Source organism: Ambystoma mexicanum, chromosome 1q (genome assembly GCF_040938575.1).
Source record: "Ambystoma mexicanum isolate Mex_15411 chromosome 1q, UKY_AmexF1_1, whole genome shotgun sequence".
NCBI lineage: Eukaryota > Metazoa > Chordata > Amphibia > Caudata > Ambystomatidae > Ambystoma > Ambystoma mexicanum.
This window is the reverse complement of record NC_090922.1, coordinates 1,540,369,635-1,540,388,789: the sequence shown is the minus strand read 5'-3', so window position 1 is coordinate 1,540,388,789 and position 19,155 is coordinate 1,540,369,635. Positions and strand designations below refer to the sequence as shown.

General features: G+C 44.9%; 1 protein-coding gene across 1 annotated transcript in view; it reads right to left on the bottom strand.

Annotated features, from left to right (window-relative positions):
* Positions 1-19,155, bottom strand: part of LOC138563368 (zinc finger protein 850-like) — a 193,065-nt gene that overhangs the window by 76,852 nt on the left and 97,058 nt on the right. The window contains exons 6-7 of the mRNA XM_069642849.1: positions 11,017-11,084; positions 10,761-10,815 (exon numbers count right to left, since the gene is read on the bottom strand). Of these exons, the coding sequence (XP_069498950.1) occupies positions 10,761-10,815; positions 11,017-11,084 (123 nt within the window). The remainder of the gene's footprint in view (positions 1-10,760; positions 10,816-11,016; positions 11,085-19,155) is intronic.

Below are 19,155 nucleotides of genomic sequence, written 5' to 3'. Positions count from 1 at the left end.
TGCAAGGGGGAGGAGAAGTACCACTAAATGTAGCGAGTGACTTAACACCTTCACCCACCCAGCGTAGCGGGGGGTTCTACACCATCTCTGCTGCCAGAGCGGAGTCTGCCAATAGGACCAGAACATGAGTGGCAATCAGGAGAGTTTTTCTTCCATTTAAACGGCAAGCCAATAAGAATAGTAAGAGCAGAAGCCGCAGATGACAAAGGAGAAGAGGGACATGGAGAAAGAGAGTCAGAAGAGGAAATAGGTATGGAGCGATTTGGACGAGTACGAGGAGGGGGCGGCAGCAGCAGGATTTTCACACCCATTACGAATGGACCCAGAGGATGGGGGAGGGCTCCCAAGGGGGCAAGAGAGGTTGAGGCAGAGAGTAGGAAACATGTTGGTAAGTAAAACAAAGAAGGGAACGGTAAGTAAAAGAGGAGGTAAGGCTAAACTACAGATGCCTCTGATACATAAGGGAGCAGGGAGACCGCACTACATACCGTTGGCACAGATGGACAAAAATAACCTGTTGAAACTCCTCCCTCCACTTTCGGGTGGGTCGGGGAAGTGGATACATGCATTCGAAAAGGACACAGCAGCGGTACCATTGGCCATAAGGGATGTGAAAAGTTTATTAGTGTCCGCCGTCGGTGATCAAGCAGATGGGGTGTGAGTGAAGGCCGGTTTCCCGGGAGTAACAATCAAGTGTGACCGCCATGATGGGTCATCTTTCAACAACATAAGAGTACAAGTATGGGATACATTGCAGAGGACTTTCCCAGACACTTCAGACTTACATTTAGTAATGCAGTGTACTATGGGAGAAGAGGAAGAGGCTACGCAATTCATCCTTCGGGTGCAAGACCTGTGGAGATCAGAAACAGGCACGGCGTGGGATCAATCAACCGCTTCATAATTAAAAAAGGGCTCTCGAAGGAGGTACAGAAGGCCTTGGATAAAATAGCTGGGATAGAAGCTAAGGGCTGGCCGGAGATTCAGAGCATAATAGTACACCATTGTAGGAGGATCAAAGAAAGAGAAAAAGAGATAGCACAGAGAAGGTAGGCAGACAAAGCAAAGTTAGCTCAGAATAAATGAGTGAAGGTCACGGCAATGAATTCTGCACTACCCACTGACAGGTTGGGGGGAAGGAGAGGAGTGGTCAGGAAACACACCAGCGAGGATGGCAGCAACTTGGTCTGCAAACGGACAAGAGCAATGGGCGGGAGAGGAGCAATATGATGACCCCCAATGGCAGGGCAGACCTGCAAGAGGGGAGGTTTTGGGGGAGTGGGAAATAGAGGATTTGGAGGGCAAGGAATGAGGGGGGAGGACCGCATGAGTCGTGTTGGAATTGCGGGAGGTGGGGACATTTTTCTAGAGAATGCTGAATGTGACCAATGGGATATTACCAAAGGCCCCCTCCCATGGGGAGAGAACAGCAGTGTGGTCTCCCACATCCAGGTAGTCCATATAGGTTACCAATGGGTGGGAATGGGCAGAATGAACAATGCTATAATGAGCATCAGCAGAGAGCACAGCAAATGCAACCCAGACAGCAACACCAGCAGCAAGGTATGCAACAACAGGTAGCACGTCAGAACACAATGGGAAACGCAAACACATTTTTGCAACCAATGCAAATGGCGCGCCGGCACCTTTTCGCAGCGCAGCGGTAGGATTAATGTCTTTTCTGTCCCAGGAACAGAAACATACCCAGACTAGGACAGCCCACAAAAAGCACTTGCGTGTCCAGTCCTATCAACTACCCTACGTACAGCATAGGAACCACTGGTGGGGGCAGAGATAGGCAACAAACAGTTCATCTTTATGGTGGACTCAGGAGCTGAAAAATCATGCCTCATGGAAGGCCGGTTCCCGCTCTCGGGAAACAATTTGGAAACGCAGAGGTTCTCTGGGGATATTTTAAACGTTCCTTACACAGCGATCTAGACATAACAGTGGGGGGAAAGACAGTGTGAGCACCCCTATTATATCATGAAGACTCGCCAATAAATTTGTTGGGACGGACCCTCCTGAGTAAATTGAATATGACAATTTCCTTTACAGAACGAGGGATAGTGTGCTCCACTCCAGGGGTATGCCCAGTAAGAGCAATGTTGATGATAAGCACTATGACAAATGAAATTGTAGTAAGATAGGTGCCCATAAATATAGACATGTTCATTTATGGAATATGGGTACTCGCTAGAGTAGTGCCAGAGATAACACACAAGGAGTGGAGAGTGCCATCTGATTTTGTTTTCCGCCCAATTGTAAACTCAGATATTGTGCCAGGTACAATAATGTCTATTGACTTGGAAGGGGTACAAGTTTCAAGCAAACGTATTGTGGTAATAGGACGGGACACGCATGGATGCGAATGGAGAACAGTGCTGTGTACAGACCAGAATATAGCTTTGCGTGATTTAACTGATGAGGAATTGTTCACTGACAATGACACTGATGGGGAAATTATAATGGAAATAAGTGTACCATGTGACATAATGATTCAGCACCGAGAAATACACAACCCTCTCATGGCTAGCGTTAGTGCACCCCCCACTATATTTGATGAAGATATGGAAAAGGTACTGCCAGATTTATGGACTACAGGCCCACATGAGGTAGGGCTATTGCAAGAGGTTACGCCCATAATTGAACCAGGTGCAATTCCGCCTAGAGTAAAACAGTACCCATTATCAAACGAAGCAGAGGAAGGAATAAAAGAAACTATTAACACATTGTTGCAACAAGGTATAATAGTGCCATCAAATTCACCTTGTAATACGGCGATTTATCCGATCAAAAAAGCGAGGGTTGGGGCTTGGAGGATGATACAGGACCTACGCCCACTTAACGACATCATACAGAAAGAGTTCCCTCTAGTGCCTAATCCTGCATCCATTGTATGTAGCATACAAAAAGAAGCCACTTATTTCACTGTCGTAGATTTGAAAAACGCCTTTTTCTCAGTACCACTGGACCCCAGTTGCCAGTATCTTACAGCATTTACATTGGGGGAAAACAGATATGAACATTGTAGATTCACACAAGGATATTGTGAGAGTCCAAGCATCTTTAATAGGATTTTGCATGAAGACCTTGGTAATTTGGATGTAGAGAGCACGATTATCCAGTACGTGGATGATCTCCTCATATGCAGTAAGAGTGAAGAACAGTGCAGGGACATTTCGATTTCATTACTAAATGTACTGGCCACAAATGGATACAAGGTGGACAAGGGAAAACCCAATACTGCCTAGCAGAAGTGTTATACTTAGGGCAGTTGATTTCAAAAGATGGTAAAATAATTATACCTGACAGAGCAGCAGCAATACGTCACACAATAATACAGTAAAGACAGTAAAGGACATGCAGAAATGTCTTGCCGTTTGTAATTATCGCCATGCATGGATACTGGATTATGCAACATACACATGCCCACTATTGCAAGGGTTAAAAGAAGCACAAAAGAACAGCACCCCCATAAAATGGTCACAAGAAATGATGACGCAATATTTCAAACTGAAAGACCTCATCTCACACGCACCAGTCTTTGCGAACCCCGATTATGACTGGGAGTTCTACCTCTTTTCACACTATAATGGGATACTGATAACAGCAGTGCTAACACTAAAAACATCATTAGGCCACAAGCTATTGGCCTACAACAGCAGCACGTTAGATTCGGTTATGCTGGGCCACTTCGCGTGCGAACAGCTCTCGCAGCAGCGGCCTTCGCGATAGAAAAAAGCGCCAACATTGTGATGGGCTGTTCCGTGATATTGTATGCGGAGCACTCACTGTTTGCCATTTTAGAAAGGTCCAAATCAACTCTCACAACACAAAGGGCAACCGCATATGAGATCATAATATCAAGCCCAAACGTCCATGTGGCCAGATGCAAGACAGTGAACCCAGCAACATTCATTACTGAACCATGCACAGTAGAAGACATGCAGGCACATGATTGTGCCACATATGAAGGTGAAGAGGACGACATTCCAAAAACAAGTGAAAATGCCCTCGAGGAGGGGGAAATATACTTCGTAGATGGGTCAGCCTCAATAGACAGTGAGACAGGAGAAAAACATGTAGGGGCAGCAGTGGTAAGAATTGAAGGAGTATGACGTAATTGTGCAGAGGCGCCTCCTCTCACACTATTCAGCGCAGGCAGCAGAACTAATAGCGCTAATTGAAGCATTACACACAGCAAAAGGATGTGCAGTAACCATATATTCTGACTCGGCATACGTGACAACAACGGTACATTCGGGGTTGTCACAATGGCAAAAAAGAGGGTTCAGGAGGGCCGATGGCTCACAAGTACAGCATGCAGCACTATTAAATGACCTAATTGAAGCACTAGCAGAACCATCAGTGGTAGCATTAGTAAAGTGCCAAGCACACACCAATAACACAGACGCAATCTTACTCGGGAACACAGCAGCAGATGCTGCGCAAAAGAAGCAGCATACTTTGATGTCCCCCAACCACTAGAGGGTGTTGCAAGAACAACCAGTTCAGAGACACAGGAAGAAGAATACAACTGCACACCAATTATGCAAGTAATAGCATTGCAAACAAGAGCACCTTTAGAAGAACAGGAATTATGGGGAAAAAGAGGATGCAAACAATCACCAACAGATTTAATATGGTGACAGGAACTGACAGGGAAGGTAGTGATGCCAGTAGAATTATTACTGTTTGCATTCCAACAACTACATTTTTCAACACATGTAACAAAACAACACATTGCAGCTGAGATTCAGGAAGAATGGTTTGTCCCGAATTTGCAGGAACATTTATCTAAATTAACAATTGAATGCACCACATGCCAAACATATAGTTCAGGGATGACTCTCAGAACACTACGAGGAACACTGCTACGTCCTGTGGGGCCTTTCAGAGGGCTCCACATTGACTATGCAGATATGGGAGAAAGATGTAATGGAGCAAGGTTTTTCATTGTAATAGTTTGTCCCTTCTCACGGTGGGTGGAAGCTGGGCCATGTCCCCACTCGGACGTGAAGTGCACAGCAAAGTTTTTAGTGCGAGAGGTTTTCTCCAGGTGGGGTATATGCGTTGTGATCAGGTCAGACAACGGCACCCATTTTGTGAACAATATCTTCAAGGAGGTGACGACTTTGTTAGGTGTAAAGCACAAATTATGTTCGATTTATCACCTGCAAGCAAACAGAATGGTAGAAAAAATCAACAGCCTGCTCAAAAGTAAACTGTCCAAGTTGTGTAACACACTTAAGAAGAACTGGGTGTATTGCTTACCTCGAGCACTGTTCCAACTCAAAACACAACCGAGTAAGGTCCACCATTTGAGCCCGCACAAAATAATAATGGGGCGGTGCATTTATACACCACTATCACCAGTAAGAAGAGCATCAGATGCTCACAAAGCTGCCACAGTGCTGGGGGATGAATTTAAGGAATACCTTACCCAATTGACACGTGCAGTACGGAGTAAAGCAAGGAAAATAGCACCGCCATTTACACAGAAAAGTGAGACAGATACAACAACGCCAGCACAAGACAGCCCAACAGGACAGTTAATGCCTGGAGAAAATGTGTATGTGCATAGTTTTGTGCGGAGATGGAACTCCCCATGATTTCATTGCCCATACGAGGTCATTTACTGCACGCCCACTGCAGTGAAAGTGAAGGGGTTGAAGTATTGGGTGCATCACTCACATGTGAGAAGGGCACACGATAGCACAACACCTCAGAGTGAGCAACAACAGAGCCAAGAAGTTGCAAGTGGTTAAAATAGAAGAATGAAATATGAAATACAAAATAGGTACTGTGAAAAATTTCATGAAAAAGACCTGAGAAAAATCTATATGCGGGCTCGCCTAAACTTGCTTCACACCAGGGAAGTTCTGGCAACCAGATCACTCTTGTCTACATCTAACTGCCGCTTGTGCAGAGTTGTGGATCAAGTTGAGACAGTGCGCCATCTTCTTACCTCATGTCCAGCACTTACACTTGAAAGACAGGCATACTTGGCACCACTCATTACACAGCCGTCAGTATTAGACAAAGAAAATAGATGGTTTCGGCTGATTGCAGGCGACTCCACCAGATGGTCAAGAACCGCAGGTAAATTTCTAGACCTGGCCCTTAAAAGAGCCAGTGCATCTGCTGTCCCCTCCTATCTGGCGTCAAGCGACCAGCCTTCGCGGCTCCTTATTTCTTTGGATCCGCGGCCGCCCCAGAAGTTCTAGAAATTCTAGAGGCTTCAGAGGCGCCAGAAGTTCTGAAATTCTGAAAATACCTACACTCGACCTGGAGTGGTGTCTCAAGCAGCCTACAAGGCGGAAAACACTTCGACACAGATCTTTTGTAAAAAACCAATTTGCGTAAAAAAAAAAAAAAGAAATACAAAATAACAGGATTTTAGCAAGCATGCAACAAAGAAAATTGCAACAATAAAGAAAAATGTATAGACAATTGTGTTAAAGAAGTTTACAGCAAATATCTCTCCCTCTCTCTCCATATTTCTGTCGCTTGCTATTTCTTCATGTCTTTCTACTGAGTTCACCTTTTCTAAGCACCTTTATGGACTATAATACAAGTTAACGAAATAAACGTAGCAAAGTGAAAATTAGAAAAATTTGGTATTTTCTTACTAAACAGTTTTTGATTACTCGAAATAAGACAAAGATTATGGGGGTCATTACAACCCAGGCGCTAATTGCGCCAACTTTACCACCATGGTGTAAACTACGTTTACACCATGGTGGATGGCGGATTTACCGCCCCATTCCAAGCTGAGTGGGGCGGTAAATCCCCATTTCCCATTTTCCCTTCCCCATTCCCATTTTTGCCCCATATGGCATAATGGGAGTGGGGAAGGCGCTGATTACGCCACCGTAAATTACGGTGGCGTAATTAGCATCATGGCAGGTTAGCGCCATGGATTTTAACGGCTGCTAAAAGCAGCCGTTAAAATCAGAATAGGCGTTAAGGGTTAACGACGGCGTTAACCCTTAACGCCTGGGTCGTAATGAGGCCCTATGAGTGGATTTGTAAATGGGAATGTGCTATTTTATGGAAAACAAATGCGTATAGAAAAATATGAAGTATTTTATGATGTACTTAACCATTTTATATCGCCCATTTAGGTGGAAATATGACGGAACCGAGGGCCCTCACTAACAAGGACTCTAATTCAGATAGTGATAGGGTAGAAAATAGAGTTAATACATACTACAGTTACGAATGTGGCCTATACTTTGCTGCGATAGTGTTTTCTGTAATTCTATTTTGTCTTGGCTTGTACTGGAGTGTGTCTTTCATAATTGGGGAGATGAAAGAGGGGGGGAGTGGGGTAAACCTCATACGAGAAGGGTCAAGCCTTATATGGACTGGAGTTAAGGTCATTTGGACACATAATGCCTCCCTAAATGATAATCTTACAACATTTCATAAAAACCGAACTGTCAAAACCCCTGTCTCTACCTATGCTGCTATGGGGTTTGATAATGATGATGAAATTAACGAACATGATGGTGATTATTCCTTGTTCGGTACGCCTGACCAGACAATCGCGAACACACATGTAACCGCAGAACCTACCTCATATGGCACTGATATGCACTTTAGCCCAAATGCCCCAACCACCCAAGACCGCTTGGTATCACAGTCATGGCAAAATGATAATGAACCAGATGATGCAACATGATAGGACATTTTTCCTATAAACTATCAAAGAGTAAAAATGTTATATAATGACCAAGGGGGGAGTAGGAGATGGAAAAGGGGGGAGGGAGGGAAGAATTATGATGCATATCATGGCCTGCGATTAGATGAAATTGAAGACCCCCGCCCCATGACCAATCCAACAAATGGTACTCAGACATGAGCGCCACCACCAAACAAGCAACGAACGAGAGTTGTTACTTTTGCTCTCTCATTCCTCATGCCTCTGGCACACCCAAAGTTCTTATACCTCAAGAAGTGTCCTTGTCGGATGCCCAATGTTTAGTTCATCTAGTATTGTGTAGAATTCGAAGCACCTTCCAGGCACACACAGTTACAATAGAAATGCTGCAGAATGAAAAGACCTGCACAAGTAAACCACAAGGAGTGATTTGCATCAAAGAACCCTTTTTTGTTATCCGAGGGACACGTTTCAGAGAAAACAAGTGGCATGACGGGACTATCACGTGCAAACCTGAGGCATTGTGAGGCCTAACAGAAGAGAACTTTCAGTGGGTCAAAGAGATATGCGCTCCAGTCTGGTCATAGCACATCGCAAAACTCACATGGGTTACAGCTCTCGAGAAGCCCATTAAAACACAGAAAGAAATCAGACATGAACTTTGTTTCCATGGCAAAGGGAAGGTACAGATGGGTTCTAACAGACAATGCAACAAAACGATCATCATTCCAGATATGAAAAAGGGTACAGCAGCACTCATGGAAGTTTATTGGGTATGTGGCAAGCAAGCATACCTGCATCTCCCACCGTCATGGAGAGGGGCCTGTGCCATGGCCACACTGCATTCGGCCTTAATGGAGATTCCAGAAAGCCAGATCCAAGGGGGGAAAGATTCGGCTGACATATCAGCAGCACCCAAACAAACAACAGCAGAACCCTCCACATTCGAATTCGTGTCTGAAAATGAACTACAAGACAGGGTGTCTCGCAAACGACGGTCATCCAACTATATCTCCAGCAAGTCATCAGACCTCCTGGCTGAGATTCCAGATAAATGCAAGCCTTCAACTCTGCTGAAACATGTTTGGCCTCCCTCCTGGTACCAGGACTTCAGGCGCGAAAAAACGCCAAATGGCTGCAGATCGTGCGCTGGGAGCTGATCCAACTGGCCAACGACACTGAAGAAAGGTTCAATGTCATAAAGGTGGAACTTCGCTCCTTGCGCATATTGATGATGCAGAACCGGTACGTCCTGGACCTTCTCACAGCAATGGATGGCAGTGTTTGCCGAAAAATCGGGAGTGCCTGCTGTACATTAGTAGCTTCTGAAGATGCGGACAATGGAACCCTTTCCCACGTCATCTCGGCGGTGCATAGTTTGGGGGAAGAATGAGGAAGGAAGGAGGAATAGAGCCGGGCAACTGGTTCGACAACATTTTTAATTGGATACCATCCTGGTTCAGTGTGATGATGAACATTTTCGTCCCAGTCATCGTTTTTCTTTTGCTATTTTTCTGTGTGTGTCAGATGGGCATTCAATGTTGTGCAAAATCAATGCCTAGTTGTGCAATGATGATGGTAACAATGGGCAAATCGACAATGGTAGCAAATGTGAAAGATGCTCAAATGCAAACAGGGGAATCAAACCCCCCCTAAGTATCGGCTGACAGCGGTATTTCATCAGCGTGGGGACAGGGTGGATAACTTATACCACACCACCATAAAAGAGCCACGGGAATTACAATGGTACAGGGAGGTGTGGGTGGACCAGGATGGGGACAGAGGAATATACATGACCTGTACACCTGATGAGTATGCGAGGAGATGTCAAAGCTTACGAGGTGTTTGCAGGGCTTGGATGCCAATAAAAGGGACTCCCGCATGGGACGAGGCAATGCAGGAAGCAGAGTACTATCAGAGTGAAAATAGTAAAAAGGATTCGTTAGTTAGTTTAGATGTAAAGAAAGGGGGGAATGTGTGGGAGTTAGGGGTCATTGGGTCCCCCTCACACATTCAGCACGAAATAACCCACTTGCTCACGCATTAGCGGGGTATGCCTCCATTGCCCATATGCTAACATTAGCATAAGTGTGGCTATTGCGGGATAAACTTGGCTTCCATTGTGTGCGCCCTCGACTCCATCTTTGGACTAGGCCGCACTTCGATAGTACGAAAAGGCTTCTCTACCCTCTGCAGAGCCGCGCACAGTGCGCTCACAGCCCCCACCTTTTCTTCCCTGTCTAAAAGCTCCACCATTCCCTTTCTCACGGATACACCGGGGATAATTGAAACAAATAAATATATTGTATCATCTCACTCTTCCTCTGATCACTGTCCTGTGTGTGAACCAGCTCGAACCATGCCCTGTAGCTCATCCATCTACACAAAACCTGCTCATGCCCTCTTACCCCTGCTGTTGGAAAATTGCTGCCAATGTAACCCTGTGCCCTCCTAAGGTATTCTCTTGATGTACCAGAAGTGTGACCCTGCTGTGCAGCCCACCCCAGAGTGCCCCTACTAAACCCAGACATCTGTCGCAGTATATTGTGCCCTAAAACTAACATGTCATTACACTCCCCACTTGCCTTGATGTGCTAAGAACTGCCCAGTCGCCCAGGTTATCACAGAGGACAAGCCCTCTAAGCCCTGCACCCCATAAAAGTCCCAATGAAAGATGCTGTAACCACATGTATGCAATTTATATGTTTTCAAGTTTTATTCAAAGGTATATTAATGATTGTTGTTTATTATATGTATAGTGGTAGTTTCTCGTTCCAGCTTAGTTAGTGTCAACTCTACCTCGCCATGACCTAACCCTCACCTCTCCCGGACACAGGCAGCTGGACCTTGTGACGCTCACCCTCCCACCATGTGGGTAACCTATCCAGAAGAAGCAGCGCCTACAACGATATATGTGCCTCCACCTTCCAGCCAATCCTGCACTGTTGCAGTACCCTATGTTAGTAGCGTGTCTGCTCAGATCCTGTACCCGATCTTCAACAGCCATGCCTGTCCTGGGATCACGATCCATCGGCACCTGTGAAGAAGGAAAGGAAAAGAACAGTGATTAGAACAGCGATTGAGGTCTTACCCGTAGCCGTCCATCCGAAAGGCCGCGCCCACAGCTACTCCCCGGATCGCCGTACCTGCAGAAAAGAAGGCATTCGCAAGGAGAGGCAATACTCACCCGAAGACTATTTTCATCTTGGATTCCATTGAAGCAGTTCATCCAATCGCCGCTCCGGAGCCGCACCGCACCTGCACTGCAAAAGAACAGCAGGTTAGTCACGCACAGGAAATAAACCATTTAAAGACATTCACCACCACGCACTTGCGCTAATACTCACCCGCAGGAAATCTGCTCAGCATTATAGGAAGAGACAAACCTTCATCAGAAAACCGCCCAAGGCCGCACCTGAAAGAAATAAGAACATTAGTGAGAACTTGGGCTACAAGGACATTCAGCACATTAAGCAAACTATACCAAGCATCTATTGGCATAAAGACTTACCTGCTGAGTCAAGCCATTCATGACTCCTCTACAGCCCCGCAGGATCAGTGAAGCAACTTAGTTCAGGGAAAAGGCTGAACATACCGTGCCCCTGAGAGAGACTGCAGGACGGAGAGCCCACCATTCAAAGACCCAAGGTGAGGCATTAACAGAGAGTGGCACTAGGATCTACGGGAGGTGGGAGCCAAACCCGCTCCTCAGAGCTGGCTAACATCTCCTTTAGACATTTTAGGCAAACGCTTCCTGGAAAAGTGCTAGTGAGGTAGAAGACGTGTGCAAGCATCATCACTCAGCCTAGTGCAATGCGCGTGCAGACGTCCTTCGTGCAGCTTCGTGTGAAGCCCCCTTGGAGACCAGGTGAGCGTGACAAGTAACAACGAATTACACAAAACACGTTTTCTGGAGAGACCTAGACTATAGTGCCTCATTGTGTAACTCTACGATCAATTCATAAAGATAACCATCAATACCTCCACAAAACAACATTCTTTCACTCTGCTCATAGAATATGAGAGGGTCCCACCATTTATTCTACAATTCGATGGACACTATTCTGACTCACCATTTCATATGCATCCAAGAAAGTTGGCTCTCATTGTTGCCCGGATGTGACGGTTATAACATCATGATCAATCCTGCCATAAAATGCAAGAAAGGCCGTCCCTTTTCCGGCCAGCTCACCTTGATTAAGAATCTTCCAGCCATGCAAATTGTTGAAACTAAAAACCTGAATCCATGGGCGCAGTTTACCATATGCAAATACAGTAGGTTTACTCAATGTATTGACCACACAAACGATAAAACAGCCCAAAAAGAGACTCTTGGGATCTTTAATCTATACTGGAACCCGACAGCAATCAACTCAGATGTCTTCATCAACACAGTGTTCACTGCTATTGATGAGGTCTCGTCCACGTATCATAACATTCAACTTATCATTTGTGGGGATCTTAATTTACATCTGTTTGACAACAAAGAAAATCCGCTACCGGAATGCACTCTCTCTTCGCGAGATAACAATTGGTGTAATGAGATGAAGATCCAAAATGTAATGCTCTATAATACCCGTCACCTCAAGAAAGAACAACTAAGCCAACCTGGTCGATCGGCCTCACGCAGCTGCATTGGACTATATTATATATATATATATATATATATATATATATATATATATATATATATATATATATATATACACATCACAAGCAATTAAAAAGAGAACAATAAACTTTGGAAATGTAACATCCCCATATAGTGATCATCACATTATCAGTATAGATTGGGAAACCGTCTGGGCCGGCACAGAGACCTTCCCAACTATTCAGATAGAAACAAACAAATCGGTGACCAGATTGCAGATTAACCCATCTCAAGTTAATCAGCTTGTGGAAAACTATATCGGCTCCAAGCGGCAGATGTTGAATAAAATAAATTATGAATGGATACTCAGGCCATTTCTTCAAAACATATTGTTATGCTCACCTGGTCTCTGCGGAGGCATTGGGGCACGGTTGCAGCTCTCCCAGGGGGTGAGGTCGCTCGGGTCTGACTTTGCCCTCTGCGCTTATGTGGTGACTGGTGGTAATAGGTGATGCTGCTCAGAACTGCTTGTGCGTGGAGAATAGGGGGCATGAGTATGCCAGCTTGTGCGCCTGATCTCCTTCCAGACCCCTTCTCCCAAACAGTGGTACCCGTGGGATGCGCTGTCCCTGTAAAGCTAACCTGTTGATTAGTTTTGGCAAGCACTCTGTCCTGCTGCTTCTGGCAGGGGCGCTTGTATGATCTGGACCAACTTCCTTCACTGGTCCCTTGCACGTGGTAGTCCAGTCCTGCTGCGACTAAGCCACTATACTTCAGGTAAGTGTTCCTGTTTGCCTTTGTCTTTCCTCATCTGTTTTTGTTGGATTGTAAAGTTTGTTATCTTGTATTGCTGTCTGTTCCACTTTTGATGTTTGCTGTTTTGCTTTCTTCCCGTGCAGGTGATGTTGCCAGCCCGGCAGAAGCTGCGGAGTTCGAGGCGGCAGCCGGGGGGAAAGAGGAACGAAGCTGCAGAGGTACAGTAGCTGGTAAATTGTTAACTAGGGGGTGCGTGGGGTTCAAATGTGGCGCGGCCCTAGGACGGATGTTCTAACCTTGTCTTTCTTCTTCTTCACAGGGTCCAAGTTCAGGATGCGGAGCACACAGTAACACAAAGCACCAGCCTTAAGGATGAAGCAGCTTATATAGCTGAGCTTCTGAAGCGACGCCCACCAGCCACACCCTGCCACACCCGATGAGTCAGCACATGAAGACCAGACCTAGGGAGCCACACCTGGTGAGTCAGCACATGAGGATGTTCTCTGGAATAAAGGCTTTCAGCTCCTGGCAAGTTCTTGTAAAATAAAAGCACTCCTGCACTGAAATAAAGTAAAAGCACTCCTGCACTGAAATAAAGTGTTGCTGCTCACACCTCTATATGAGTCCAGCCAGGGCCTCTGTGTTTATGGGTCCCAAAGGGACATAAGTGAGTCAAGTGACCCATTGCCCCCATCACTAGATGATGTGGTTTTTGTGTTCTGGGGCCTGCGGCCATGACACTCATGTATCCAGGAAAACCCACACTCACTCCTACAATCCATGCATTGTTGAGAAAAAAAGAGAATTACGGAAATAACTCGCGCGTCTAAAAAAATCAAAACTACCCAATGGTACAATTCTGATGAAAAAGGTCCAACAAAGACACAGAAATTGGGTAAAGAGTGCCAAAGATCTGCTACTTCAAAAAGATTCTGAATCTGTACTTAGCCTTCTTAAATCGCATAACACAAGAGGCCTATGTAATCTACTAAATGCACAGAAGGGCCAATAAGAAAAATGGACAAGTTATTCCAGAAAATACTTGGCTCTCCCATTTTTCAACCATCTATACAAGAAAGCCGAGCAATAATAACCTTATACCAGCAGCTCGAGTGGAAATCAAATGGCCAGCTACATGGAAACCAGAAACTATTCCTTACTAATAAGGAAATTAAATGCCTCAGGAGCACCCGGCCCGATGGCCTCTGTAATGCCATCATTAAACAGAACCCGGTTGAATGGGCAAACCTATGCACACATATATTTGCCAACATAGAAAAATGAAAACAAATACCGAACTCCTGGAAGTCTGCTAACTTGATCCCAATATATAAAAATGGCGTCAGAAACAAACCCACAAATTACCATCCAATTGCTTTATTGGACCCAATCCGTAAAATATTTGCCACGTTATTATTAAAAAACCTTAATACCTGGAGCAAACATAACAAGCGATTTGATATTCGCCAAATTGGCTTCATCAAAAACACAGGAACCAATGTCAATCTTTTGATACTAAACATCCTTAAACATGAAGCTCTGCTAAAAAAAGGCCTATCTATGCCGCCTTTATCGATTTGCATGCAGCCTTTGACTTGGTTAACAGAGAAAAACTTTGGCAAAAATGGAGCTCTTGGAACTGTCCATCGGATATTATAGAGCCAATTAAACAATTATACACTAACACCACCATTAAAATTAGGCTCTTCCGTGATGGAACGTTATCCCTGCCGATTTATGTTAACAATGGCTTGAAGCAAGGCTGCCCATTGGCAGCTACTCTATTCAATCTATACACCTCAGATATCCCAGAGGAAGATCGCTTTCCTACAGCCAACCCACCGAAACGTAATACCACACCTGTGCCACATTTATTGTACGCAGACGACATTGTCATCCTAGACCTTACCCCAGTAGGCTTACAAAGAAGCCTTACCCAGATGGAGAAGTATGTGAAGCAGAATGATCTAGAGATCAATACAACCAAAACCAAGATCATGTCCCTGACTAATAACAGGCAAATCAAACAGAAAACTACATCATTTTTCATGGACAACAAGAAGCTTCAGTGGCAAAATTCAATCAAGTACTTGGGAATTCTATTGAATCATTCTGAAATAGAGAAAGAATGGATCGCACAGCTTCAAATCAAGACAGCCTCTCTTGCCCGGCAAGGTTCCTCAATACACTTCAAATATGGGAAGTTTTCGATGAAACCAGTTATAACATTTTACCGACAAAAGGTGAGTGCCATTATCACGTATGGGAGTGAAACTTTGATTAACATCGATCAAGCCATTTGGGATACACTAGAAGGAATCTTCTGGCGGAAAATTCGAAAACTCCCTAAATAATTCCCTGCAGTAAGAATCCGGCACAAGATAGCCACTCAATCTCTCAGTTCCATCGTCACCTGGAAAAAACTTGATCAATACAGAAAAATCATAAACAACCACGATATTCCGGCTCTTGACATTCCCCGCCCCAGAGAGAACTCGACTGCAGATACTGTGCTAAAGACATGGAAAAATGCCATAGAGCAGCTAATGAGGGAAAATGAAATAATTGTGGAGTCTCTTATCAATTGTCCACAATCAGCAAAAAAACGATTGATACAGAACGACTGGATAAAGACTATCACCTCTAAAAATAAATATAAAATGAACATCAATTGCAAAATAGACATTAGATCCATCAACCAGCTCCCTCCATATTTAGCCATCTTCCCAGATCGAGATATAGATCGTTTCCTCAGATTTCATCTGAATCTCTTGCCTACACAAGAAGCTCTCACCACTTCCAGACGAATGCCGAAAACAATGGCATTTTGCCACTTTTGTGAACAAGAGGACACTGTTGAGACTCTATTCCACATCATTATGGAGTGTCCTAAACTTAAGGAAAAAAGAAACCTATTTAGAGAAAGACTCACACATCTTATGACCCTCAGAACACCACAGGACCGCTGGGCCCAGATTTTGGCAGGTGCCAATAAAAGCGTGATAATCACTATTATTCATTTTTGGCACAACATAACTGGAAGCCAATAGTCTCTGCCATCCATTGAATTCAAGCTAACTTTTGCTATCAGAAATGCGAACTTTGCTATGTTTGCTTTGTAGTTTTTATTTGTTTTCTTTTTGGATAGTGATTGTAAATCATGCAGATAAAGTACAAATGAAAAGGTTGTGAGGTAGTTTGCTGAACTGTAAACATGGCAGGGGTGGCAGCGTATCATTTGGTGTATCAGATATACTTTTTATTTGCAAATAAGAAAACATTTGGGGTCCCTTTTGTTGCATTTTTATGTAATGTTATTAAATTCAATGCGATATTACTGTTCCATATTTGGTTTACTCCCCCCTGCCCTCTTTTCTTTTATATGGGAACCCCAGATAAAAGATGCTCCCTAATAAATTCCCAAAATAAACATAAAAATGGTGAACAATATAGCACTAAATTATCTCTACTGCTATCTATCTGAATGGTTTCATTAAGCAGCGTTAATTCCAGCATTGTTGCATCTATAGAGAGGGAGAAAACGCAGTGGGCATAAATAGAGATTTAGACGGGATATGAGAGAGAAAGAGAGAGCAAGAGAGAAAGAGGTAGAGAGAAAGAGAGCAAGAGAGAGAGAGTGACAGAGAGACAGAGAGAGAGACAGAGAGAGAGAGAGAGAGAGAGAGAGAGAGAGAGAAAGGGAGAGTGAGAGGGAGACCTACTGGGGCAGAGCGACAGACCAAGGGGCGAGAGCAGCAGGTCGAGGACCCCAAGAGTTCCCTACCCCAGGTCGTTGCCAATTACAGGCTGCGGAAAACACGTGTAGAAGGCCAGATCCCACAAATGAAGACAGCGTTGGGTTTCAAGGATGCCAGCGACCCCCCCAGGAGTTGGGGAGGTGAGGCCAAGTCTGTGGTACTAACCTTGACTAGTGAATTGGATATAACAAAACCAAGAAAGTGACGCACACAGCCGGTGAGTGGGCAAGCAACCCGAGAGACTGGTGTGTCTTAAAGTTTGAAGTAGCAACATTATATCGCAAGTAAAGGCTGCAAGCATGTGGCTGAGATGCGAGGAAAGGCAGACCTGTGTTAGGAAAGATTTCCTTTATGTGTAATTTCCCTCCATTTGCGGATCATGTGAGAAACCTGAAGGTGTCTCCCTAGCTAGTCCCCGGGTATCTGTCATGCAGGTGGCCATCGCTATTGGATCCAGTTCCCGGGGTGGACCAGTGAGAGAGGATCACCTGGATGGGGTTCCTCATGGAGTGGGACACTGACAGGTGAGACAAGTTATCCCCCTTCATTTAACACCTTTTCACCATCCTACTACGTAGGACATAACACACTACCCCTTTTCCGACACAAACATTTTCACACACCACGGAAGACAGCAGACTAACACCAGAGACGTTTACCTGACATGTTCCCAACACGAGGGTCATGCAAAGTCAGGCATTTGACCAGAACCACACACACCTGATGCCACTTTGCCTTCCCCAAAGGGATAAAACGTGGAGCATGAGAGCACAGTACGAGCAAGGCAGACTGCATGATGAAACAGCTAACTAAGCACTGCAATTCAAGAGGAGGAGAAAGGCGGTGAGAACGGAAGAGGGACAAGGGGAGACTCGAACTTACCCTTCTGAACCAGACCCGCAGAACCTCCTGGCAAAGAACTGTAAAACCACTCACAATAGCTAACGTGTGCAGATGTCAACGGTACACAGAGCCTGCCTACACAGATAAGGACAGAGGGAGATGCCTGCCGCTGGGGTAATCATAATAATAATAATTTACATTTATATAGCGCTACGAACCCTCAGGTATCTCAGCACTGTTTATTTTTGCCCGCGGTGTGTGGTGCTCATTTATTGGCCTCAGAAGGATGAAAGGCTGAGTTTTGCCCTCCCGGGATTCGAACCTGTGACGGCAGGCTCTGCACGGATGTCAAAGCGAGCACTCTACTCGCTGTGCTATCTGACAAATTTACCGTCCTTAACTCTGGAAGCCAAACATGCCAAGCAGTTCATCACAGTCTGTGAGTCAAGAGGAGAGCCGATAAGAAACCAAACTGTGTTGAATGAAAGTTGTAAAGTGGCTAAAGAAGGAGAGTTCAAAGTACAGTTAAGGGAAAACCAGCTGCAAGAGGGGACCAGCTCCACGTGTGTTCTCACTCTAGAGACTCTGACAAATCCTGCTCTTGTGAAACTACCGATACCAGAAGGCTTAAGGAGGGCCCTAGCTAAAGGGGTCAAAGTGGTCATATAGGGGTCTTGTAAAATCCTCTATACATTTGAAAGACTTGGACCAGCCAAAGTAGCAAAAGCAACAGTGTCTTCGCGTAACGCCATAGGGAGGCAAACAAGTCACGAAGGGGTCTGAGCCCAGTAGAGGGGGAATCCAGGGGGTGAGAAGCCATCTCCCCAACTACATGTGAATACGAGCGAGAAAAAAACATCTCTGAATCCAAGCCATAGTGAACCCGGCGGAGGGAGAGCTGAGATTCAAGAGGGGTCTAAGCCCATAAAAGGGGAATCCAGGGGGTAACCACTATCACCCTAAAGATTTGTTGAAAGGAACTTTAAGTTTGTACATTACATCAGGTCTGTGAAAGAAAGAGACTTTTGTGGCAAGAGACTCAACCATCAGAAGAACCTGATGGCTTGAAAAGAGAACTGCCAACTCGTGCTAAAGAAAGCACTTGTCTGTGCTGTACTCAGAAGTGCCACCTCATTCCGTGCTCAACACCTGGGGAAGGGAGACCCCTGGCGAGCACATCCTGACCATCATTTGAGAACACTTATTTTCTTTATTGTATTTCTTATCCCACAATCTTTCTATATTAGTTGTAAGGGCTGGCAATAGTTTTTTTTTTAGTATAGGCCATTTTATTTTGACCAGACGTCACAAAGACTGCCTTATTTTTCATTTCATGGTCGAAGCTTGCTCCCATTTTAGGATTTAGGTTAGATTAGGCGTTTTTCCATCCTGCACAATATTAAAATAAACACCCTTGAAACGCATTCCTTTGTGTCAGTCTTTACTGTTGCCACCATGAGGTCTTCACAAACCCCCAAACTTTTTGCTTTTGTATGGCTATCTTATCCTGGCATTTCACAGTGGAGTCCAGCCTTCAG